General features: G+C 34.2%; 1 protein-coding gene across 29 annotated transcripts in view; it reads right to left on the bottom strand.

Moving 5' to 3' along the window:
* The window catches only part of Abi2 (abl interactor 2), a 98,039-nt gene that overhangs the window by 26,447 nt on the left and 44,977 nt on the right, over positions 1-26,615 (bottom strand). For 4 of the 29 annotated variants that reach the window (XM_048808352.1, XM_048808355.1, XM_048808354.1 and 1 more), the window contains 5 exons: positions 22,901-22,998; positions 19,578-19,724; positions 18,720-18,844; positions 17,130-17,312; positions 11,510-11,668 (listed from right to left, as the gene is read on the bottom strand). In XM_048808352.1, coding sequence (XP_048664309.1) covers positions 11,510-11,668; positions 17,130-17,312; positions 18,720-18,844; positions 19,578-19,724; positions 22,901-22,998 — 712 coding nt within the window. Of the gene's footprint in view, positions 1-11,505; positions 11,669-17,129; positions 17,313-18,719; positions 18,845-19,577; positions 19,725-22,900; positions 22,999-26,615 lie in introns of all 29 variants that reach the window. The other 25 variants (XM_048808361.1, XM_048808367.1, XM_048808362.1 and 22 more) reach the window with 8 other exon arrangements.

The following is a 26,615-nucleotide window of genomic DNA, read 5'->3' as shown; positions in this document are numbered from 1 at the left end:
GAAAGAGAAATTAGAAGCAGACTGTAAACAATAGTGTCCACTACCTGACAGTTCATTAGAATCAATCCAAAGGAAACTTGGCAAAAAAATAGTAAGATCTGGGCCACATTCTGAAATGTTCTAAGTTGAAACCTATGAATGGGATCTGAAAGTCTGTATTTTATAGGTTCCCTTAATGATTCTGATGTACAGGTTGGTTGGGAACTGTGGATTATCCTTTCAAGACACTTAGGTACAAAGTGGAATGAGAGAGATGGGGTAGGAGTATGATTTAAATGGGAGTGCAAAATGGAAACTGGATGGGAGAGATTCTGCTAGTGTTTATAAGGTTGTTGCTGAAGGTGAAAAAAAAAAAAAAGACAAGAATGGGAAGTAACTATAAATTTATTTTTGTTGGTTAGCCTAGAAGATTCCTTACATAAGACTCTTTCCCTATAACCACCAAAGAACTCCAAATTTAAATTTTGTTATATTCTTTTCACAATATTCAATAATGAATTGAATGTGAAAGATAGGTTCACCAAGTAACTGGCATTTACAGAGATTTTAAGTTAAATTGCAATACAAACTATAACTATAGGCATAGAGCAACACTTAGATATAAATAGCAAAAGGCTAGTAATAATTAGTAAAAGGCTAACTATAAATAGTTAAAAGCAAACCAAACTTAGAGGATGAGCCTAAGCTGATAAAAATTTACAGACTTTCCAAGCATAACCTTCCCATTTATTTATCAAGTCCTTTGAATCCCTGAGGCTTGGAGTTTCAAATATCCAATTAGAAGAATTTTAAAAAATGAAATTAGGCTTTTTCCTCTTATTTTTATAGCTTTATAAGTACACTGAGAAAATTTAAAAATAAATACTCTAAATACTACTACTAAAACCATTACAAAACATCATCTTTAGCAGCCACATACTAACCTTAAGAGAGCCCATTCAAATTTAGTTACTTGTATTTTACATTTCAGGGAGGGAATAATATAAGCAACCTATTTTAAGAATGAGACATTTTTGGGCTGGGGCTCAGCGGTGGAGCGCTCGCCTAGCATGTGCGGGCGAGGCCCTGGGTTCGATCCTCAGCACCACATAAAAAAAAATAAAATAAAGGTAATGTGTCCAACTACAACTAAAAAATAAATATTTTTTTTAAAAAAGGATGAGACATTTTCTAATGTCAATAGAAATAATGAACAATAATTTAGAACAAGGGGAATTTAAAAGTATACTTAAGTGATCAGTAAGAAGGGCTTCACTGATGATGCCAAGACTGTAGTCACCAAATAATTATCAGTCTATTAGTCTCAAAGTTAAAAGTATTGGATCATTTTTGTTATTTTTTCAAATGAAAAAAAAATCACCATATCTATGCCAAGAAAATCTAGAAGATCAAGACACATCATTTAAAAATATAATTTGTTTTTTGTTTTGTTTTTGGTACTGGGGATCGAACACAGGGGTGCTTTATCCCCAGTCCATTTTATTTTTTATTTTGAGATAGGGTCTTGCTGAATTGTTTAGAGCCTCACTAAGGTGCTGAGGCTGGCCCTGAACTTGCGATCCTCCTGCCTCAGCCTCCAAAGTTGCTGAGCTTAAAGGCATGAGACACCACACTCAACTAATTTCTGTTTAATATTCAATGTAAAACATCTATTTAATTACTTGGTTATCTAAAACTATACTTAAAACTCATCATACACATACACACACACACACACACACACATATATCCTAAAGTAAATATTCCTAACAAACCCTAAAGATTGCTTAAAATAAGATTCAAAAATAGCTTCTTGCTACTGCTCCTTATTTAGAGTTTACTAAAACCCCACCACAATTGTATTCTTCTGAAGATATATGGTAATGCTATAACTTTACTCATCATTTAAAGAACATTTCTTTTGGAATATTACCATCCCAACTTTGTTTTTTCACTGTCTCATTTTAGTGGCTTATAATAATAGTTAGGAATTAGCCTGACATTTTCTCTTTGTAAAACAGCATACACAGTCTCTAGCAAATCTAATTATATAAATATAAATTCCTCTTGCAGTTTATGAACTGAATTTTTTAAAATTTTTTAAAATTTATAAGAAATTTTGATCAATAAAATGTAGGCTACTTTCTTCTCAAATACTTGTACTTAAATGCAAATTACTGATGCCTTACTAAATTAGGTGTATGTATATATGTAAATGTATAAGCACAAATACAAATATGTAGATATGTGTATCTTCTTCACTACCAAGGTAATTCATATTTATATTTTTAAAGACTATTAACTTAAAGTTAGCTCTATATGTTAACATGACTCTTCTCACTGCTGACAAGAGGATTAAGTCAATATTCCTATTGTTTTGCTGATTTGATTATGCAAGTACAAGAAGCCAGTTAAGGTGGCACACCCCTATAATCCCAGCTACTCAGGATGCTGAGGCAATTTAGTGAAACTTTGTCTCAAATAAGAAAAGGCTTAAAGATACGCCTAGCATGTGTGAGACCCTGGGTTCAATCCCCACTCTTGTAAAAAAAAAAAAAAAAATTTAAGCAAAAAAAACCCCACTGAGAATCAAAGGGCTTTGAGATATTCCCAGATTAAAGTGTCTTTTAATACTTGTTTCTGAGATTATCCCATTAAGAAACAACTGCAGTGCTGCTCCTAGGACTTGCATTAGACGTTGCGTGTTCTGTACTTTAATTCCTATGTTAAGTGGCCTTTTACAAATTCAAACAAAATTGTACATTAGTAAAAGCACTGCTATTTTTACACCTCACAGGTCCCCGCTGACTTGTCAACTTATTTCTTTAGAAGCATGCATCAATGAAGAGGCTCCAATTGCAAAATACAGGTTCATGAAGCACACACCTGGCATCATTTTGATAAATCAGGGAATTAGCTACTTAAGAAAGCATAACATTTTCTAACTTTAAATATGAAAAAAAAAAAAAACAGGAACTGTTATAGGACCAGTAGGAATAATACAGGAAGCTTATATAATATTCTAAATCAAATAAAATAGAGCATTGGTTCACAAAGCATTAAGCCTCACAAAAAGAGCTTTTCAAATTAAAAGAATATGGTTGGGGCTGGAGGTGTGGCTCAATGGTAGAGTGCTGTTCTATATTCTTAAAGCCTTGGGTTTGATTCCCTGTACCTCAAAAAAAAGGTTTAATAAAAAAGTATTTTAGTTTAGAAAATGCACTCTGGTTAACCAACTAACTAAGCTGTAGCTACCCCTCTTTAAAGAGTTACTAGATCCCTGAAGAAACCCAACTTAATAAAATGGAAAAAAAAAAAATCCACAACTAAATTACCTCACATCTATGCTAAATGCCCAATGAACCCAATCATCGGGCTTGAGTGTGAAAAATAGTTTCATTAAAATCATTCCATAAAGTAGGATATTTCTACTTTAATATATATTCTCAAATATGTGAATCAGATTTACAAAGAAAGAAATACTGAAAGAAGAATTTAAAATGGATTCAATATGTGCTTAACCAGTTTTCAAATAATTCTACCTACAGGGTTCTCATACAACCATTTTGGTGAGTACACACACATAGTATGAAATATCTTTCCTTGAACATTTTTACTATACATCATGTACATCTGGTTTAAAGCTGTACCAGTCAAGCATCTCTTACTTTGGGTCCAACCTACTTTGTATCAACATCATTTTTCAAAACTCTACATAAGAGTAAGGAAGGAGCATAAGGGCCATAAACAATAATTGTCTAAACTTCCAAAAGGGCAAAGAAAAAAGTCTATCTTCAGCAAAACAACAAAATGGGCTATATCTAGGAGGAGATCCAAGATGGCAGAATAGAGGAGTTACTGTTTCTGGCTGCTCTGTGAAATGAAACCAAGAAAGCAGTCAGGCAGTGTCTCCACAAGGTCTCATCTAGACAGAATACAACATCTCACAGCATGCGACAAGACCCCTATACAGCGGATTTTCGCAGAAACCACCAGTGCTGCGACCACCTGCTCTGCGACCACCCATGCAAAAATCAGAGCCTCTGTGTTCTAGTCACTCTGCTGCAATCTAGCCACAGCACAAGGCCATCCCATCTCCCCCAACCTCACCAGACACCCCGGTGCTAGAAGCAGACAACTCTTTGTCTTGGAAAACCTTTCTCGCCATTTTTTGGTGAGCGAGACTATCACTGCAGATCTCTGTCTGAACAGGTGATGTATTGTTGAAATTGGGATCTGATAACATTGTCCTTCCATACAAAGGAGAGATCTTGGAACCATACAAGAGCACTACAAATCTACAGAGTAAAAACAATAACACACCAGTTCCACAGAGCTGGAAAGAAAGAAACGCAAGCAACATGAAAAAACAAGGGAAGAAAGTACCACAAACAAATCAAGACAACACATCATTAGAAGAATTGACAGCTACAGCAGAAAGAATGACAGAGAAAGAATTCAGGATATATATGATTAAAATGTTTTGGGATCTCAAAGAAGACATAAGAGAACAAATACAGGCAGTGAAAGGTCACTTCGACAATGAGCTACATAAACAAATCCAAGAAGAAAAAGATCACCTCAACAGGGAGATAGAGGTTATACAAAAACAAAACGAACATAAATCCTTGAAATGAAAGAAATAATAAACCAAATTAAAACCTCAAATGAGAGCATCAACAACAAAGTAGACCACTTAGAAGATAGGACATCAGACAATGAAGATAAAATATACCATCTTGAAAAGAACATAGACAACACAGCAAAAATGCTAAGAAACCATAAGCAGAACATTCAAAAAATATGGGACAGCATAAAAAGACCAAATTTAAAAGTTATTGGGATAGAGGAAGGCATAGAGGTCCAAACCAAACATATGAGCAATCTATCAAATGAAATAATATCAAAAAACTTTCCAGACATGAAGAATGAAACGGAAATCCAAATCCAAGAAGGCTACAGGATGCTGAATGTGCAAAATCACAACAGATCCACACCAAGACACATTATAATCAAAATGCCCAACATACAGAATGAGGAGAGAATTTTAAAAGCCACAAGAAAAAGGAATCAGATTACATACAGGGGTAAACCAATTAGGATAATGGCAGATTTTTCAACACGGATCCTGGAAGATAGAAGATCCTGGAACAACATATATCAAGCTCTGAAAGATAATGGGTGCCAACCAAGAATCTTGTATCCAGCAAAATTAAGCTTGAGATTGGAAGATGAAATAAAAACCTTCCATGTTAAACAAAAGTTAAAAGAATTTATAGCTAGCAAACCAGCACTACTAAACATCCTTGGCAAAATATTTCATGAAGAGGAAATGAAAAACAACAGTGAAAACCAGCAGAGGGAGGTAGTACACTAAAGGAAAAACTAATCAAAGAGGAAAACCAAGTCAAGTTAAATAACAAAAATAAACAAATATGGCTGGAAATACAAACCATGTCTCAATAGTGACCCTAAATGTTAATGGCTTAAACTCACCAATCAAAAGACATAGGCTAACAGATTGGATTAAAAAAGATCCAACAATATGCTGCCTACAGGAGACTCATCTGATGGAAAAGACATATATAGACTGAAGGTGAAAGGCTGGGAAAAATCATACACTCAAATGAACTGTGGAAGCAAGCAGGGGTTTCCATGCTCACATCAAATAAAGTAGACTTCAAGCCAAAGTTAATCAAAAGGGATGAAGATGGACATTACATACTGCTCAAGGGAACCAAACACCAAAAAGACGTAACAATCATAAATATATATGCCCTAAACAATGGAGCAGCTATGTTCATCAAACAAACTCTTCTCAAGTTCAAGTGTCAAATTGACCACAACACAATAATCGTGGGTGACTTTAACACACCTCTCTTATCACTGAATAGATCTTCCAAACAAAGGTTGAATAAAGAAACTATAGAGCTCAATAACACAATTAGTAACTTAGACTAAACTGACATACACAGAATATTTCAACCAGCGTCAAGAGGATACACTTTCTTCTCAGCAGCACATGGATCCTTCTCTAAAATAGACCATATATTATGCCACAAAACAACTCTTAGCAAGTACAACCATGCATTTTATCAGATCATAATGGAATGAAATTGAAAATCAATGACAAAATAAAAAATAAAAATTTCTGCATCACATGGAGACTGAATAATATGCTACTGAATGAACAATGGGTTACAGAAGACATCAAGGAGAAGATTAAAAAATTCTTACAGGTAAATGAGAACACAGACACAACATATCGAAATCTCTGGGAAACTATGAAAGCAGTAATAAGAGGAAAATTCATTGCATGGAGTTCATTCCTTAAAAGAAGAAAAAGTCAATAAATAAATGACCTCATACTACATCTCAAAGCCCTAGAAAAAGAAGAACAAATCAGCAGCAAAAGCAGTAGAAGGCAAGAAATAATTAAAATTAGAGCAGAAATCAATGAAATCGAAACAAAAGAAACAACTGAAAAAACTGACAAATCTAAATGTTGGTTCTTTGAAAAAATAAATAAAATTGAGAGTTCCTTAGCCATGCTAACGAAGAGAGAGAGAGAAAAAAAACTCAAAATACCAGCATACATGATAAAAAAGGCAATACCACAACAGACACTACAGAAATACAGAGGATAATTAGAAATTATTTGAAACCTTATACTCCAATAAAATAGAGGACATTGAAGGCATCAACACATTTCTTAAGACATATGATCTGCCCAGGTTGAGTCAGGAAGATATACACAACTTAAACAGACCAATATCAAGTGAGGAAATAGAAGAAGCCATCAAAAGATTACCAACCAAGAAAAGCCCAGGATGGGATGGATACAGAGACCAGTTCTACAAGACCTTTAAAGAAGAACTAATACCAATACTCTTCAATTTATTTCAGGAAATAGAAAAAGAAGCAGCACTTCCAAACTCATTCTATGAGGCCAATATAATCCTGATTCCAAAGACACTTCAAAGAAAGAAAACTTCAGACCAATATCTCTAATGAACATAGATGCAAAAATTCTCAATAAAATTCTGGCAATTTGAATACAAAAACATATCAAAAAGATTGTGCACCATGATCAAGTGGGATTCATCCCAGGGATGCAAGGTTTGTTCAACATACGGAAATCAATAAAGGTAATTCATCACATCAACAGACTTAAGGATAAGAATCATATGATCATTACAATAGACACAGAAAAAGCATTTGACAAAATACAGCACCCCTTTATGTTCAAAACACTAGAAAAACTAGGGATAACAGGAACATATCTCAACATAGTAAAGGCTATCTACACTAAGCCTCAGGCTAACATCATTCTAAATGGAGAAAAATTGAAGGCATTCCCTCTAAAATAAGGAACAAGACAGGGATGCCCTCTTTCACCACTTCTAATCAACATAGTTCTTGAAACACTAGCCAGAGCAATTAGACGAAAGAAATTAAAGGGATATGTATAGGAAAAGAAGAACTTAAATTAGCTCTATTTGCTGACGATATGATTCTATACCTAGAAACCCCAAAAACTTCACCAGAAAACTTCTAGAACTAGTAAATGAATTTAGCAAAGTAGCAGGATATAAAATCAACACCCATAAATCAAAGGGCATTTCTGTATATCAGTGACAAATCCTCTGAGAAGGAAATGAGAAAAACTACCTCATTCACAATATCCTTAAAAAAAAAAAAAAAAAGATACTTGGGAATCAACAAACAAGGTGAAAGATCTACACGACGAAAATTAAAGAATCCTAAAGAGAGAAATCAAAGAAGACCTTAGAAGATGGAAAGATCTACCTTGCTCTTGAGTAGGCAGAATTAGTATTATCAAAATGACCATACTGGGCTGGGGATGTGGCTCAAGCGGTAGCGCGCTCGCCTGGCATGCGTGCGGCCCGGGTTCGATCCTCAGCACCACATACAAAGATGTTGTGTCCGCCGAAAACTAAAAAATAAATATTAAAATTCTCTCAAAAAAAAAAATATTGGGCTTGACCTTGAGCGACAGACCATATTTAAAAAAAAAAAATGACCATACTACCAAAAGCACTATACAAATTTAATGCAATTCCAATCAAAATCCCAATGGCATTCCTCATAGAAATGGAAAAAGCAATCATGAAATTCATCTGGAAAAATAAGAGACCCAGAATAGCTAAAGCAATCCTAAGCAAGAAGGGTGAAGCAGGTGGTATTGCTATACCAGACCTTAAACTATACTACAAAGCAATAGTAACAAAAACAGCATGGTATTGGCACCAAAACAGGCTGGTAGACCAATGGTACAGAATAGAGGACACAGAGACTAACCCAGAAAATTACAATTATATTAGACAAAGGTGCCAAAAACATGCACTGGAGAAAAGATAGCATCTTCAAGAAATAGTGCTGGGAAAACTGGACATCCATATGCAACAAAATGAAATTAAACCCCTATCTCTCACCAGGCATAAAACTTAACTCAAAATGGATCAAGGACCTAGGAATTAAACCAGAGACTGTGCTTCTAATAGAAGAAAAAGTAGGCCCTAATCTTCATTGTGTGGGATTAGGCCCCAACTTCCTTAAAAAGACTCCTATAGCACAAGAATTAAAACCAAGAATCAATAAATGGGATGGAATCAAACTAAAAAGTTTCTTCTCAGCAAAAAAAACCAATCTGTGAGGTGAACAGAGAGCCTACATCCTGGGAGCAAATTTTTACCCCTCACACATCAGATAGAGCACAATCCCTAGGGTATAAAAAGAACTAAAAAGATAAACACCAAAAAAAAAAAAAACAAATAACCCAATCAACAAATGGGTCAAGGACCTGAACAGACACTCCTCAGAAGAGAATATACAATCAATCAACAAATATATGAAAAAATGCTCATCATCTCCAGCAATCAGAGAAATCAAATCAAAACTACTCTAAGATATCATCTCACTCCAGACAGAATGGCAGCTATTATGAAGACAAACAACAATAAGTGTTGGTGAGGATATGGGGAAAAAGGTACACTCATACATTGCTGGTGGGACTGCAAATTGGTGCAGCCAATTTTGAAAGCAGTATGGAGATTCCTTGGAAATCTGGGAATGGAACCACCATGTGACCCAGCTAGTCCTCTCCTTGAACTATACCCAAAGGATTTAAAAACAGCATACTACAGGGCCACAGCCACATCAATGTTTATAACAGCACAATGCACAATAGCTAAACTGTGGAGCCAACCTAGATGCCCTTTAGTGGATGAATGGATAAAAAAAAATGTGGCATATATCACAATGGAATTTTATTCAGCATTAAAAAAGAACAAAATCATGGCATTTGCACGTAAATGTATGGCGTTGGAGAAGATAATGCTAAGTGAAGTGAGCCAATCCAAAAACCTCAAGTGCCGAATGTTTTCTCTGATATAAAGAGGTTGACTCATAGTGGGATAGGGAGGGAGAGCATGGGAGGAATAGATGAATTCTAGAGAGGTTGGGAAGGAAAGGGAGGTAGCAGGGGATTAGCAAGGATGGTGGAATGTGATGGACATCATTATACAAAGTAAATGCATGAAGACTTCAACTGGGTATCAACATACTTTATATACAGAGATACAAAAAATTGTGGTATATGTGTGTATTAAGAATTGTAATGCAAAAAAAGTACACGTATAAAGGCATAAACTGGCATGAACTTACTTTATATACAGATATGAAAAATTGTTGTATATGTGTAGTAAGAATTGTAATGGTTTCCACTGCTGTCATGTATTTAAAAAAAATAAAATCAATAAAAGATTTTTAAAAAATGGGCTATATATAATAAAATAAAAATTTTAAGAATAAAAAGAATATATTTAAAGAGACAGACATGGTAATGTACACCTTAGTTCCAGATAATCTGGAAGCTGAGGCAGGAGGATCCATTGAGCCCATGAATTTGAGACCAACCTGAGAAATACAGTGGGACACCATTTCAAAAACAAAAATAAGCAAGCAAACAAATAGCAATAACAAAAAACCCAAACAAATGCACTCAGGTACAAAATAGCACTTGAAGAAATGTGGTTTTTAGAAAACGTGGTTTACAAGTAGGATGTGTGACTAACGGCAGGCAATTTTGTCAACAAAGTGAAAATGAATTTCTAAAAATGGTATAACCTAAAATACCAAGTGTGATCAAAGACAGCAATAAGAGAAGTACATTTCAACTAAAGCAGGTTGGTATTCACACTGTGGTCTACACTAGCTAGACTACAAATACAGCATTTAATTTACAAGAGAAACCCAGAAGAGTAAAGAAATTTGGATAAAGGGACAAGTAATTCGTTCAATATTTAGTTACTAAGCAATATTCTCAGAATATAACATAAAGATTGACAATATCTCAGGATCCCAAGTATTTATAATACAATGGTAATATCCTTCCTTCCTTTTTCCCTCACCAAAAAAAAAGAGAATTCCTGGGAAGGAAAGAGAAAAAAATTTAAATCTGAAGGTAAGTAGGATAGGAAAATAGAACATGAAACTCATAGTCAAAAAAACCTAACTTCAAATCCCACCTTGGCCTTGATTTCATATGCAAAATACATACGAAAATGATCACCGATTTTATTTTGTATATGATAATATCAAGTGAGATACAGATACAAAAGCATTCTTTAAATTGTAAATGTTTATGTACAAAGAGGATCAAATTTCTTTCTTGTGCATGATTCTTTGTAACTAAGGTTTTCACTAATAGGCAGTAGCCACAGTGGACAAATGCCAGCTCCATGAAAGCCAAGACTTTTCAAAGACAGAATGAATCATCCCCTAATATCTAAGGTGTTTATGTACAGGCTTAATAGCTTGTGAGCAAAAGTCCAGAAAAACATAACAAGTGGACATACCATGTCTAATTTGCTCATGTCCCCTCCAGGGAATAAACAAAAGAATGAGTATGTATAGCATAAAAATGTGTGCTAAATCAGTTTTTTCCTGTATGTATGATGCAACTGTATACTATAATTGTTTTGGGTCAATTTCTCCAAGTCCCAGTTTTCCCATCAAAAGTCTGTTATGAGAATTGAATAAAATAGTATAATAACCTAGCACAAAACAGCTTCATGGTCACTCAACTTTTCATTATTTGTAATTCATAGTGTAAGGTTGTCTCATTAAACAAAAAGGAAATACTGTTCACCATATTTTTTTTTTTTTAATCCAGCATTGGGCTCACACACGCTAGGCAAGCACTCTGAGACTCTGAGTTATACCTCTAGCCCTACAATAATTTTTAAAGCAAATAACCACTATCATAATCAAAAGAATTCTGTTCAGAAAAAAACAAGTTCTATAATTTTACAGGAAAATAATGTGATTTCTTAAAAGAGAGAGAGAGAGAGATAAATAAGAAATACAGTGTTATTAGCAACTTAGTATTCATTCATTCAACAAATAGTTCTAACCACCCACCATGTGCTAATTATTTGTAATTAAAGGGTTTTTAATTGAAGGTTCTAGTTAGATATATTCTATAAAATTAAAAAAAAAAACTGACCTGGATTCTGGCTATAAAAAGGTCCTCCATTCAGCTGATTCTGAAGGCTTGTTTGTGACGTTATGGAAGGAGGGCGTCTATAGGGCAAGGAGCCCCCTATTGTTGGGGGTGTATGGCGAGAAGCAGGTCTATTCATGCTGTAGAACTGAACAGGATGACCTGGAAAAGGGATAGAACATAAATCTATCATTAAAAGAAAATCTCAGATAATGAAATACTTTATGTATATTGCCTAAATCTTAATAAGATTATTAAAACAATAATATTTAGCTAATTGCTATCTGAAAATCGACAGATGGCAATTATTGCTCAGCTGTCATTGTATCAAAATGCAAAAAAAAAAAGTAAATGAAAACATAATTTTGAAAAGCTACATGTAAGTAAATTACCAATTAACATTCGGATTTTATTAAATTAATTATCTGATGGGGTTTTCACAATCAACTAAATTTTGCAGCCTCTTCTATTGTTGAATGTGTCCACCAAAACTTATCTCCAAAGCAAGAGTATTAAAAGTTGGAATCTCTAAGACATAGTCACGAGGGCTTTGCCCTCATGAGTGGATAATGTATTTATCATAGGAATGGGTTAGTTACAGTGGGAGTGGGTTTGTTATCAGGGGAGTAGGTAGGTTCCTGATAAAAGAAGGAGTTTGGCCCTATTCGCTCTCTCCTTTTCTCTCATACACTCACATTCTGATCATGTATTTGTTAACTTCCACCACATTATGACACAGCAAGAAGGCCCTCAGCATACATAGCCCCTAGATATAGGCCCTCTTAGCCCCAGAACTATGAACCAAATAACCTCTATTGTTTATAAATTACCCAGTCTGTGTTACTCAGTTAAAGCAGGGAAAAAAAAAATGGACTAAGACAGCCCTCTTCCTCCAAAAACACAGCAGTCACTAAGGACTGGAAATCAAACTCAACAAGATTAAGAATGACATTGGGAAAGCAAAAGAAAAAATGTTTCATACAGTTTTTCCAAAATAATAAATGATGAAAATAATAATAAAACTAAGGTAGAAAAGAAATTTGTTTCAAGGAAAACAGTATTTCAGCAAAAAGTCTGATGACATAATTCCAAACCAAACACATCTTTATTCAATCAAAAATATCCATCTCTAAATATCTATTTTATTTTAAAATTAGAGTTAATGAAATCTACAACTATATAAAAAGCTAAGATACAAAAAGTGAGTCAAAATATCTTATTTGTAACATTACCCTGAACCTGTTTACCATTAATTTCACTATATTTTGCTATCTTGAAAGTTCAATTGCTGATGCCAGCTGGAGACTCCCTTCCCTAATCCATCCAATTTCCTAATACAATTCAGTTCCTAAATTTTACCTTGACTTTATCCCCCCCCCCCGCTTAGCTGTCAGTCAGCTGAGGATCTTCTATTACAGGCACCACTAAAGCTCTCATGAGAGAACACTCTAGCAGGCAACAGGGCAAGTGAGTGAGAAAGAGGATGTGGGAAGAGAAGTAAAAGAAGAGGAGAGGACAGAGAGCCATGCAAAGTAAAATAGTTTATATAACTAAAACTGCTCTTCAGGAGTTCCATAAACTTATAAAACCTGGATTCAAATGGAGTCACATATAAGCACTCAAGATTTACTATAGCATTTACTCTTCTTAGATATACATTAAAACCTACAACTTGGAGCTGGGGTTACGGCTCAGTGGTAGAGCACTTGCTTTGCATGCATGAGGAACTGGGTTCAATTGTCAGCACCACATAAAAAATAAATAAATAAAGATATTGTGTCCATCTACAACAACAACAAAAAAATCTACAACTCAATTCTGTTGTATAAAATTAAGCACTCAAGCTTAAACATAATCCAATATGAATTGAGAAATTTTTGACTAAAATAAAAGGTAAATATGCAAACTAAGAAACTATTATTTCAAAGGCACACTTAGTCATTTGAACCACTACACACAAAAACATTTGTAGCATTTTAGTAATAATACCAAAATAATACAAACCTAGGATGATGAATAACATCATTATGAATTGTATAGTTAGATTCAGTCTAAAAGTTCATGTTGTAAACCTGTAGTGACACTGTCCATACTATTAATGGGAGATTTACCATGTTTGGGGTTAAGACAAAAATTAAAAAAAAAAAAAAAAAAAACTATAGCTAATTATTAGAAGACCTATAAAACCTCAAATTAAAAACTTCCTAGAACACAAAATCTTTGTGTGTGTGTGTGTCTCTGTGTGTGTGTGTGTGTGTGTGTGTGTGAGACAGAGAGAGAGAAAAATAGATATTGGGCATTGAACCCATTGGGCACTCTACCACTGAGCTATACCTCCATCCCTTTTTGTTTTTTTATTTGAGATGGGATCTTGCTAAGTTGCCCAGGCTGGCCTCCAACTTGCAATTTTCCTGCCCTTAGCCTCCCAAATCACTGGGATTACAGGCATGTGCCACCATGTCTGCCAAAAACAACATCTTTATGACCTTGGGTAAAAAGGTAAAAAGTTTTCATAAAAGCACAAATCCATAGAAGAGAAATAATGACAGACCAGATTTAATAAAAATGAAGACCTCTTCTTATTTGAAAGATACCATTAAGAATATGAAATAGGGCTGGGGTTGTGGCTCAGTGACAGAGTGCTTGCCTAGCATGAGTGAGGCACTGGGTTCAATTTTCAGCACCACATACAAATAAATAAAGGTCCATCAACTACTTAAAAAAAAAAAGAATATGAAATAACAAATCACCAAATGGAAGAAAATATTTGCAACTCACATAATTGATAAAGGATTCAAAATATAAAAGAACTCTACCCAAAAGGGGGGGGGGACATTAAAAAGGTGGGGAGAGGAACAAAACATTTGAATTGACACTTTACTAAAGAAGATATAGAGGACGAACAAGCACATGAAAAGATGCTCAAGATCATTATTCATTAGGGAAAGGGGAATCAAAACCACATGGAAAATCACTGCACACTTATTCAAATAGCTAAAAAAAAAATGTTTAAATGACAGTACCAAGCGCTGAAAGGATGCAACTGAAAATCACATCACTACTACTAGGACACCAAATTTTATAGTCACTTTGGAAAACAATTTGGCAGGTTCTTAAGTTGAACATTAACTCACAATGCAACTTAGCAATCCTACTACCTATTTACTTAAATGAAATAAAACCTATGTTTACTTATAAACACTGAAAATGGAAAATAATCCAAATGTCCTTCAACCAGGAAAGGGACAAACTGCAGTATAGTCATACAAAAGAACACTACTCAGTAATAAAAAGGAACAAATACCTAAACATGCAACAATTGAACAAATCTTCCAAATGTGTCTGGCTAAAACACCAGACTGAAAAGGATACCTAAAGTTAAAACTTTAGGGATAAAAGAACAGATATGGGGTTACCAAAAGCTAGGGAAAGGACTGACAGTTTTGGGATGATAGATTATGGGATCTTGGTTATGGTGGTAGTTACACACTGTATGTGTTTGCCAAAACTCAGACATATACAATATAATAGGCAAATTTTACTTTATATAAGTTATACATTAATAAAAAGAAAAAAGTACTTGATGACTCAAAGATATTGTAAAAAAAGACTATATTGATGTAAATTATTAAGATATTTATATTGCTTTTTGTTCTTTAAAAAACATAGTTAATTTATTCAACCACATAACAAAAGTTTATTTATTGAACCCTATGAGCCAGGTACTTGCTTCTAAATTATCATTTCATTACTAAAATGTTGACGCATGGGGTGTTCTATCCTTTCCAAGTCTGCAACCAGTTTCAAAATGCATTCTTTACTTATACAGGGGCACAAGAAGATTCCTATGCTTAATAAGCAATCTGGTCTAACCAAGTTGTATGTAGAACAACAACAAAAAAGCCTGTGTTTACATTTAACCACTATAGAAAGCTTTCCGTTATAAGTGCTATTATGGAAACTATCCCAAAAGACAACCATCCAAAATCAAATTTAGCTAAAAGTATCTTTTTTAAAACATGTAAATATCTGGTTATGGAGGCATAACTGAATAGTTATTCTGTGAAATTACTTTATTGGCAAGCAAAATACTATGATGATATGTCCAAATACGCATTTTATAAGAGACAAGACCTGTTTACTAACCAGCATCACATTAACTGCTCAAATGTATTTTGTAGCTATTGGGATTTTACCTGGTGCCCCATCAAAACAGATTTTAGGTTGCATTATGAAAACACTAAAATATCAGTCAACTTAAACCTGACACCTTTTAAAAGTCCATTGCCCTATGAATTCCCATGGCTGCTAAAACAAGCAACAGATTGGTATAAAAGACATACAGAGGTTTTCAATTTGTTACATAAAATATTTCCAATGAAAGACATCTGGAATTATTGTCACAGACTTCTTGCTAACTGCGCCACTTGTAACTGCATGGTGTTCTCATTTCTTGTGCTCTTGTTTGAGAAAATTTCAGGCAAGATGTGAAACTTAGTGTAACAAAGTTTAGTAGAAGGGAAAAGAGAAGGGGGCAAAAAGGCCTTCTCAAGGGAGAGAGTGGAGTCCTCTCAGAGAGGAAAGTGATGATGACATGCCCCCTTTGTTTTTAATTCTCCCATTTTCCTGAGTCCTGGAATCTCTGGTCTACATAAAGGTTAGAAAAGTACCCACCCTCCTCCTTCAGAGTATCTTAAGTTCTTAGTTGCAGGGAGGAGGAGTCTTAAATTGCTCAAGCCTGAGAGATTAGTCAGGCACTGAGAGTTTACAGGTTGTTTGAGGAGGAATGTAACATAATCCTATTGTTTAAGGGCTGGAATGGTATTAAAAGGCATGTAGGTGGAAGCCAGTATAGTATCCCCTAACTTCATGTTCCTAGGCTCAAGCCTCTCTCTATCTCACTTATTTATTTGTTTGTTTGTTTGTTTGTTTGTTTTGGTGCTAAAGATTGAACCCAGGGGCACTTTACTACTGAGCCACATCCCCAGCACTTTTTGTTTTTTTGAGACAGGGTCTCACTAAATTGCTTATTAGGGCCTCACTAAATTGCTGAGACTGGCCTCTAATTTATAATCCTCCTGCCTCAGCCTCCTGAGTTGCTAGCCTCATAACAATATTTCTAACAACAACCTCTCAAAACTGTATAGAAGGTAGCACCACACTAAATTCATAAATCTTTAACAGAATGAAATTTAAGGTATTAAAAATGTGTACTTTTGCTACCCTATAAGAAAAACATATGACACTTTATCAGGATTTTCTCAAGAAATTCTAATTCTTGGTTACATGACACTTTCTATTAGAATTCATCTTTTTTTTTTTTTTTTTTTATGGTGAGGGAGGCACTGGGGATTGAACCCAAGGGCGCTTTACCACTGAGCTAAGTCCCCAGGCTTTTTTTTTTTTTTTTAAGCCAGGGTCTTACTAAGTTACTGAAGTTGGCCTTAAACTTGCAATCCTCCTTCCTTAGCCCCCTGAGTCACTGGGATTATAGGTCTTTGTATTTTTTTTTTTAAATATAAGTAGTACAAACAAACAATAACAAAATCATGAAGCTGGAGATCCAAGTAAGAGAATAGCCAAATGACTGGATCTACCTGCAAAGAAATAAGCTAATACTCACCTGTAGGGGGATTAGAAGAAACAACAGGGGGAGTTGGAGAAGTGAAGCCATCAGCAAGGGTCTGGGCACCCCCAGCAGCAGCCTCTAGGGCAATGGAGGAGGGAACAGTAGCAGGAACAAGAGGGGCAGGAGCAGATGCAGAAGTAGCAGGAAGGGGAGGAGTGCCAGAGGAGCCAGCAGGGGCTGAGGGGAAAGAGGAGTAAGAGGCAGCATTAATGAGGCAGTCACATTCAGCAGGATTAGAAAAGGCATTAGAGTATCTAACATTAGATATTCAGTGCTTTAACATTAACCAAAAGAATAGGGAGATGGAAAAAAAGAAGACGACTGAGGCTTCTGTTAAAGGTTATTAGGTATGCAGAAAATAATTCAAGATGCTCAGGATAACGTACAAAATTTTTAATTCATTAAAAACAAACTTTCCTTTTTATTCAAAAACCACAATCTGGAAGAAAAGAGCTCCCCACACATTGTTAATTTTAGTATAAAATACCATAAATAGGAAAAAAAAACTAAAGAACAGTATTCCATTTGAATAATATAAATCAGAAAAAAAGACATATACTCATATACTCAAGGTAAAATTATGTTAAAAAAAGAACTTAAACAAGTCTTTTTCATGATTTTTTAAAAATATTTATTTTTAGTTGTAGTTGAACACAATACCTTTATTTTATTTATTTATTTTTATATGGTGCTGAGGATGGAACCTAGGGCCCTGCACATGCTAGGCGAATGCTCTACCGCTGAGCCACAACCCTAGTCCTTCATGATTTTTTTATTTTATTATCTAAAGACTATAGAGGTTTAGCGCAGAGATGAAATGCTTGCCTATGTGGTGCAAGGATCTGAATTTGAACCCGAGTTATGAAAAACAAAAACAAAACAAACCAGGTCTTACGTACTCGTTATAACTAAACTAAATATTTAATAATCTATCCTGATGTCTTTTGAGTCATGCTTTTAACTTTGTATATCCTCAGATCAAATAAGCACATTTTTCATTTCAGAGAAAAAAGGATAGCATTTCAGAGACTATTAAATTCCAATAATCCACTAAATTTAACAGTCGAAACTACTTTCCTATTTTGCCATCCTTTATCACCAGTATGACTCTCATGCCAAGCCCCCCTGTGTCCAAAGATAAACACTGTCATAAACTAACTGGAATTAAACATTAACTCATACCAAAGTAGCACCTGAAGCATCAAAGTACCAACTGAGCCACAGCACCAAAGGGTTAAAATCAAATAACAGAAAAGTACACAAGGCTGGGGCTGGGGCTCAGAGGTAGAGCACTTATCTCATTTGTATGGGGCCCTGGATTCAATCCTCAGCACCACATAAATAAAATAAAGGTATTATGTCCACCTACAACTAAAATAAAATATTTTAAAAAATAATAGAAAAATACAAAAAGAGCAAAAATTGTACAAATAATTTGGTTAAAAATAACAAATACATAAAGACTTGTCAAAATTCATGAAGTTCTAAGAGAAGAAAAAATCCTGATTAAGAAGAAAGTTTACTATAATTACATTAAAAATTGAAGTAAAATTCACAAAAGAAAAGCAATGATTACTGTTTTACCTGGAAACACACTGGGAGGAGATGGAGTAGGAACAGCAATAGGAACCCCCACACTCCCACTTCCACTGTTCTCCCGGCTGCTGCTCCGACTACTTGGGTGGCTTCCTCCACTACTCCCACTGCTGCTAAAGAAATAAAAGCCACCAAAATATGAGTATTTATACAGTAATATATCATTAGCATTTCCCAAAAATTGCTGAAATGAAAATAGCTATAAGAAAGACAATTCAAAAACCTTCCCCTTCAAGTATGAATTTCTTAATAAAGTTGGGGAAGAGCTGAGTTCAGTTAGCTTGTTTTGATAACTTTTAATAAGCTGTATTAAAGAAACTAAAAAAGACAAAAATTCTCCATAAATGTTGGAGCTCAACAAATCAAAATAACAAATATTACCTTCTTATATTCCAGTTTAATGCCCATCTGAAGAAACTTCTTTTACAATAAAAACATTTTTCTGAACAAATTATCTTATTTCAATTTGTAACGATATCTTGATATACTATCCCATACTAGTGTTTTGTCGTGTGTAGTTTTTCATCTGTAAAGTTCCACCAAAAAACAACTTGAAATTTTCCGCATCTGGTCCATAATTTCTTTTTTTTTCCAGTTCAACTGAACTATTATCTTTGTAGAGAAGTTTGCACTTTGAAATGTCTGTTCCTTTTCTACTTCCTGGCTGCTCAAAGTTACATCAGAACATGAGGAGAGAGAGGTGGAATCAGATGAGGTTTGGGAGAGTAGAGTGAGGAAAAGAACTTAGAACTTAGCACTTGGAAAATGAGAGAGATTTAACTGAAGTTATCTGAACAGAATATGGTACTATGACCATCACATTTTGTGCTGAGGTAGAGAAAATACCTGTAAGTTCGATTTCTTTGATTCACAGAAGCTGTCCTCACAGGGCTCTGCTGCGAGGGAGCCATATTACGGGTTGGGCTAGGTACGTAATCATTTGGTACCACTGGAGGACGCACTGGCTCCAGTGTGCGATAAGGGGAGTGCCGCCTACAAAAAGAAGAGCGTATGTATTGTGTGATTAAGCAAGTTTCGGCACAATAAATTCCAAGAGCTGCCAATAGTGAAGTACAATTTACAATCAGAAATAGGAAATGTGTTTTAACCCAGCTACCAATTTTAGTCTTTCCTAAAGTATCACTTCTCCAACATTAGGGTTTTGGTAAGTATGCACTATTATTTTTCAGTTTCCAACCTCATTTCCCTGTGCTAATCCAATTCTGTTCCTTTATTTTCAGAGATCCCAAGAGTTTTCCACCACTGAAGCCAATAATTCCTACTCTACTCTTTCCTTAGAAAAAGTGTGAATTATTTTAGTATCATGTCAAAGTATCGCATTGCACTGCATGAAGCACTATCTTCCTCTCCCCTCTCTCCCTAAACCAAAAATGTTCAAAGACAGACACAAGAAATCCAGATTTTGGAATCACAAGCCCCACTCTGATGATAAATACCAGTCCCAACAATTCACTTCCCTTTCTCTGTTAATCTCATCTGCCATTCTCACAGCCTTACTTTCTCCCTCAACTTTCACCTTAGTTTCTCTCCAACTTCTCAAAATTCAACATTTACAAGGGCAAGAAAAAAATTTTAATAGACCACCTAAATCCTTCTACATTATTTACTTTTAACCATAAAACACAAACCAGACTGATATTATTAACACACATTTCCCTCTTTTTCACAATTTTCCCTTTTAGAGAAGAAGATGAGAAGATTAAGAAAATAAAATAGGAAGTAAAATTCACAGTGCAACATTAGTGATTATTAAATTAATTCTCTATTTGAAGTTTTTGAATTCTTCATGACAATGATAAATATGAAAATGACATCTTATAGATGAGATTCTGGTCTTTAAAAGAACAAACCTTGGAACATCAATATTTAAAAATTAAAAAGCTTTCTTCTCCTGAAATGATACTGTTCAAATGACTTATATATTTTTCAATAATTGACTTCCCAAAAGGCTCCCAGAGTTCCTCTAAGTATTGCTCCCCTGGACAACTCAAGTTATGGATCAATGATTTTGAATGAGATCATTTTGTAATAAATGACCTTGTGACTCCAATACCCTCAAAGTCTCCCTGCATAAATACACATATTAATAATTAAAAATAGATAAGGTGCTGGATAGGAGAGTAGCTCAAAGGGGAAAAAGGAATGTCAAGACTCTAGATTTAAAATACTTTAGAGCCAGGCATTGTGACTCATGCCTGTAATCCCAGCTTCTCCAGAGGTTGAGATGGGAGAATCTCCAGTTCAAGACCAGTCTCAGCAACTTAGCAAGACCCCGTCTCAAAATAAAATAAAAAGGGCTGGGAATGTAGTTTAGTAGGTTCAAGCCTCAGTACCAATAAATAAATAAATATATACATACATACACATATACTAAAAAGTAGTTCAGGTATCTCTGAAATTATAATGTAAATACAAAAATGAAACAGGAAATTTATTAATTTTTAAGAATCTAATTTTTAGATAGTGTTTCCCAAATGATTTAAAAAAAAAAAAAAGAAATATTCTATTTCATCCAGGGAGAAAACCCTTTGCTAACTGAGAACACAGTGAGGAAAATGACATAAACAAAGTCAAAAAAATAATAATTTAAAAAAAAAACAAGGGGAGAAGAACAAAATATGATGACAAAGGCAAAGACTGTGAAAAAAAAAATTAGGCTGTGACCATCAACTGACCGAGAGATGCTCATCAACTCTGGTCTCTAAGATCTTGCAGAACTATTGCTAATATCCAAGGAAAATAAATACTGATATATGAATAAATCATCAAACTTTCAGAGCAAACTAAAATTTTATTTTACTAGAGATTACACAGGCTATCTTGCTAATAATCTTGATTTAAAACTTAATAATATCCATTAGATGCTTTATATAACAGAAATGTAAACATTCTCCAGAAAAATAAATAGTTCCTCCATATTGTTCTACTCTTACCACTGCACCAATACCCTACAACATCATCTTAATTCTACCCTGAAGTTTAAATGTTACTTGATCTACTAGACTCTTTTCTCTCTGTTGTAAGCATAAAACCATTCTACTCCTGGTTGGTAATCATGTTTATTCTGTCTTCTCCTACTCTCATTCTGTTTCCAACAATATTCTCCTTTATATCCCAATTCATTGTTGTCCCATCCTGATCCACAGTGGTTGGTTTTGTTTTGGGTTTATTTGTTTTATTTTGTTTCAGGGGAAGAGGGTTCCTGTATATGTGTATGTGTATGTGTGTTTGTGTGTGTGTGTGTGTGTGTGTGTGTGTGTACATACACTGGGATTTTTGCTATTTACTTTTATTTATTTTTTTGGTGAGGGGGCCAAAAACAAGATTGCCAATTTAAAGCTTTTAGTATATATCACAAATCCAATGGTTGTCAAAGCATTTTGTCTTTGTATTATATATTTTAAAAAATCCAATTTGTGGTATAGTGACCCTGAAAAGATAACAGAAGATAAATATTACCCCCTTTTACAGATGAAAAAACTGAATTGTTGAGAGACTGAATATAAAGGACCACAGGGCAAGCAGCAAGCCAGAACTTTAGCCAACTGTCTTCTGGGCTATATTTTATGCCCACCTGATCATAAATCTCAATCATGATAACTAAGCTTGTATTATGATGTTACAGAAGAAAAAAGGCAAGCTTTTCCATTAATTGACCATTTTGCCAAAAGTTAAATCCAGAGCCCAATTCTATAGCTCTAAATCAAAACTCAACAGTATCATAACAAGGTATATTGAATTTTATAATCTATACAGCCTTCTTGGGAAGGGTAATCCAATACAACTATAATACAAAAGGACTGCAAAATATTTCTGGAAAAACAAAAAGTATAATGATTAAGATGGCAATTTACAGGAGCTGGGCTATAGCTCAGTGGTAGAGTGCTTACCCAGCATTTGAAGCCCTGGGTTTGATCCCCAGCACTATTTAAAAAAAAAAAAAATCTCAATTTAAAATTCATTAGAAAAATAATTTCTAACCAAATATCTTTAATGTATAAAGATGTGCTTCCCAGAAAAAGGGAAAAATTACAAACCCAAGAAATAATCCTGGGGAAAAATCTTTTTTTGTAAATATTTTTTAAAAAATCATTTTTAACACAACACTGCATGAAATTATTTTCTATTATACTTAGTTATATACTCACCCAAGTGTCCCTTTCCCTGACATAGGGGGACTGGGGGGTTTCTGAGTTGGAGGTGTTGTACGTGGCAGCCCACCCATCTTCATATTCTGGGTACTCACCTAAAAAATTTCGAGGAAAACTCAACTTAACTTGCATGCAGTGAAATAAAGTACTGGGGGGAAATAATGCTATGCTATTTAACAAAGGAAGGGAAGGTTTAAATACAGGAAAAAAATTAGAGGCCATGCATTTCATATGCAATTTCTAATCTACTATTATTCTACAGTTGTACTCAAAGGACTCTTCCTAACATGATTTTCAAATGATTATAAACTTGTATGCAAAGAATTTATTTGCCATTAGGCCATCACACCAACAGATCACTGGTTAGATTATATGATGTTACATTCAACTGAAGAAACTGCTATTAAATTTTTACTTTTAATAAAAAATAACAATCAGAAACAATAAATTCTTCAAGTAATTCCTTATTTTTTAGTTAGCTTCCTTTAGACAGTAACTACATAAAACAAAAAGTTTCCCAACTAAAAATACCCAACTATGCATATGATCCACTGTAATTAGAGGATATAAAATAAATTGTATGATATATAGAAAACTTTAAAAAACTTTAGTTTTTTAAAGTTGCAGATCACCCTCACAATTCGAATTTCTTTAATGTTCTATTATGAGGAAATGACCTACCTGACAACTGCTAGAAATTAAGGCATATTCCCAAACATCTGAACCAGAAAGTTAGGACCGAGGTTTTTCATTCAACTATGAGTAGCACAAAGGGCCACTGGTAGTATCCTGCTTCCAATGGGAATTTGGCCACTCAGGCCCAAACTAAAGGTTAATTCAGGCATAAGAAGGTGTGATATAGTCCTTTATCAGAGTTGGACCATGACTCTACTTACTATTCTATTCTCAATTGAACATAAAAGTATAGAAAACATGGATAATCTGGGAAAAACGAATGTCACCAAAGGAAAAAGAGAAATTTCTAGCAATCTGAATATCTTACAAAGAACTAACAGAAGTTATTCACAAATTCAATTCAAATGCAATCTCAAGTTGTTTGAGACTACCAATAGGTTAAGTTAATGCCCACAATGGGCACCTGACCCTATTTTAATCTTCTAATATTATAAACTGCTGGCTTTAAAACACACTTCAAAAAAAAAAAAAAACATTTTAACTTTCTAATAAAAATATATTTTGAGTATTCAAATTGCATTTGTAAAATGAAGCTATAAGATATTATATCAATGAAGTCAGAATACATTTATAATTTCAATTTTAAAATGTAAATTTTAAAAAAACAAATCATAATTGCATACTGATGTATCAAGGCTGTCAAAATCAACTCTGGCCTGGGTGATATTTTTTAGTTCTAAAATACTACTTTGTTATCTGAGTAGGCAAGAAATAACATATCAAGAAACAAATTCTTCAAATGAATAGCCCAGTGAACAAGTTGTGTGTGATGTTAAAACAATCTTTAATGACAAATGATACCTTGAAATATCAATATTATTAAAGTGAAGCATTTATCTGTAATCCTTTTGTTGCCGCTTTTAAACCATAAATACAAAACAATTATCAAGTAAGAATAAAAATTAACTTATCCTTTCTCTCCCCCTCATTAAAAAGCAGAGGGCATACTAATTATATCTTACAATGAAAATGCTAAAAGGTTTTTTTTTTAATCAATCTACATTTGAGGAAAATTTTAGGAATAATCTCACAAATAACCAATATAGCTTTTAAAACTGTAGATCTTCATTCAATGATACCACAAGATTTTAAAGAGTAGTAACCAAAGTCCTTTAAGCTCAACCTTAAACAACATAAAACCCAAAGTTATAAGTGATGAGGGAGAAGTGAACCAAGCACTAAACTATAAATCAATCTGCTAGAAACAGGAAGGAAAAGGAGCAAGAATAGAAAAGGAGTAAAAAAAAAAAAAAAAAGAATTTTATTCTATACATGGGATAGCAAAAATACTTGAAAATAACTTTCCTATTTGATTTGTTTTAGGATTTGGTATATGAGTGTTTTTGTTTAAAATTGCAGTATCTTTAGAACCTGCTCCAAAAATAGATGCAAATTAACAATCCATAAATTAAAGTCTGGTGGACATCTAAACAAACAAAACTCAATATATTTTATAATCCATAGAATCCTCAAATGATTGTACTTGATTGATTAATGGGTTAGATGAGTAACTTAAATCACTTAAGGAACCAAAAAGATGCTGAGTAAAATCTAGTCTAATTTTATACTTCATTGATACTGTATTATTTTTCAAACAAGCTGAAAGAGTTTGCAATATTTTCCAAAAATCATTTTCTTTGTGAAAAATATTTCTGTGCTAATTTAAACAATAATTACACCACACGGAATATAAACACTGCCACCTACATTAAAGAAATAGAACAAAAATAAATGCCAAAAGAAGCCGGGCACAGTGGCACATACCAGTAATCCCAGTGGCTTGGGAGGCTGAGGCAGGAGGATCGCAAGTTCAAGGACAGCCTCAGCAACTTAGCAAGGCCCTAAGCAACCCAGCGAGACCCTGTCTCTAAATAAAATACAAAAAAAAGGGCTGGGAATGTGGCTCAGTGTTTAAGTACCCTTGAGTTCAATCCCCTGTACCATAAATAAATAAATGATAGATAGATAGATAGATAAATGCCAAACAAAACAATTTCTGTGTAAAAGGAGAACATGTGTTATAATTAAGCAAAACACTTGACTACATTATGTGTTGATAGAGGTGAACTTCAACATTTGTATGTGTATGTACATATGCTTACACCAACAACTCTGAACAAAGACAAAGCAAGACTAGAGCTGCTTCATAATGGTAATTAGTCTTGAAATATTTTTTTTTAATGAAATATTTTTTAAAAATATTTTTTAAAAGGCCAAGTATGGTGATGCAAACCTGTAAACCCATCTACTTGGGAGGCTGAGGTGGGAGAATCACCTGAGCCAAGGAGTTTGAGTCTAGCCTGGACAATATAGCAAGACCCCAGAAGGGCATCCAGGATGAGGGGATATAGCAAAATTATCATCTGGCACATAAATGTCTAGTTAATGGTCCTGAATCAGGAACAGTAGTGTTCGTTATACTTTTCAAAGTTTTATTTGTGAATTGGAATGAATCTTTATACTGGCTGACAACAATAATTGTATTATGTATTCCAAATATTGTATTATTTATTCCAAAAAGCAAAAAATCCCTGTGACATAAGTGAAGAAAGTATTAGGCACAAGGAGGAACAGCAGGAAAAGCTTCTTCTTCTTCCCCGCCCCCCTTACTGGAGAGACACCTTCAAAACTGAAGAAATATTTCATTTAGGTCATGAAGATTAATGCTTGGCCATTCCTCAATACCTTCCTCTAGGCTTATGATAAAGGAATGCAAATGATATTGAAGGTATGAGTTCCTCTATTACCAAAAATCGGGTCTCATAAGGTTTGGAGATCTCTACACATCAGGTCACTTATTATACCTTAATATTTCTACAGTACTCCCAGCTTTCCTGCTATATTCTTCTGGTGCATTCAATACCTCCTGAATGTTGATATATCATGGTTATGTAATACATAACAATGTTTCACTCAATAACTGACTGCCCTCAGTTGGTGTAAGTATACTCCATGATGTTCACTCAATGACAAAATTACCTAATGGCATATATATATATCCCTATTATTAAGTAAT

The sequence above is a fragment of the Marmota marmota genome, unplaced genomic scaffold (genome assembly GCF_001458135.2).
Source record: "Marmota marmota marmota unplaced genomic scaffold, marMar, whole genome shotgun sequence".
Taxonomy (NCBI): Eukaryota; Metazoa; Chordata; class Mammalia; order Rodentia; family Sciuridae; genus Marmota; species Marmota marmota.
The sequence above is the reverse complement of the archived record's forward strand: the minus strand, read 5'-3'. Positions and strand labels throughout refer to the sequence as shown.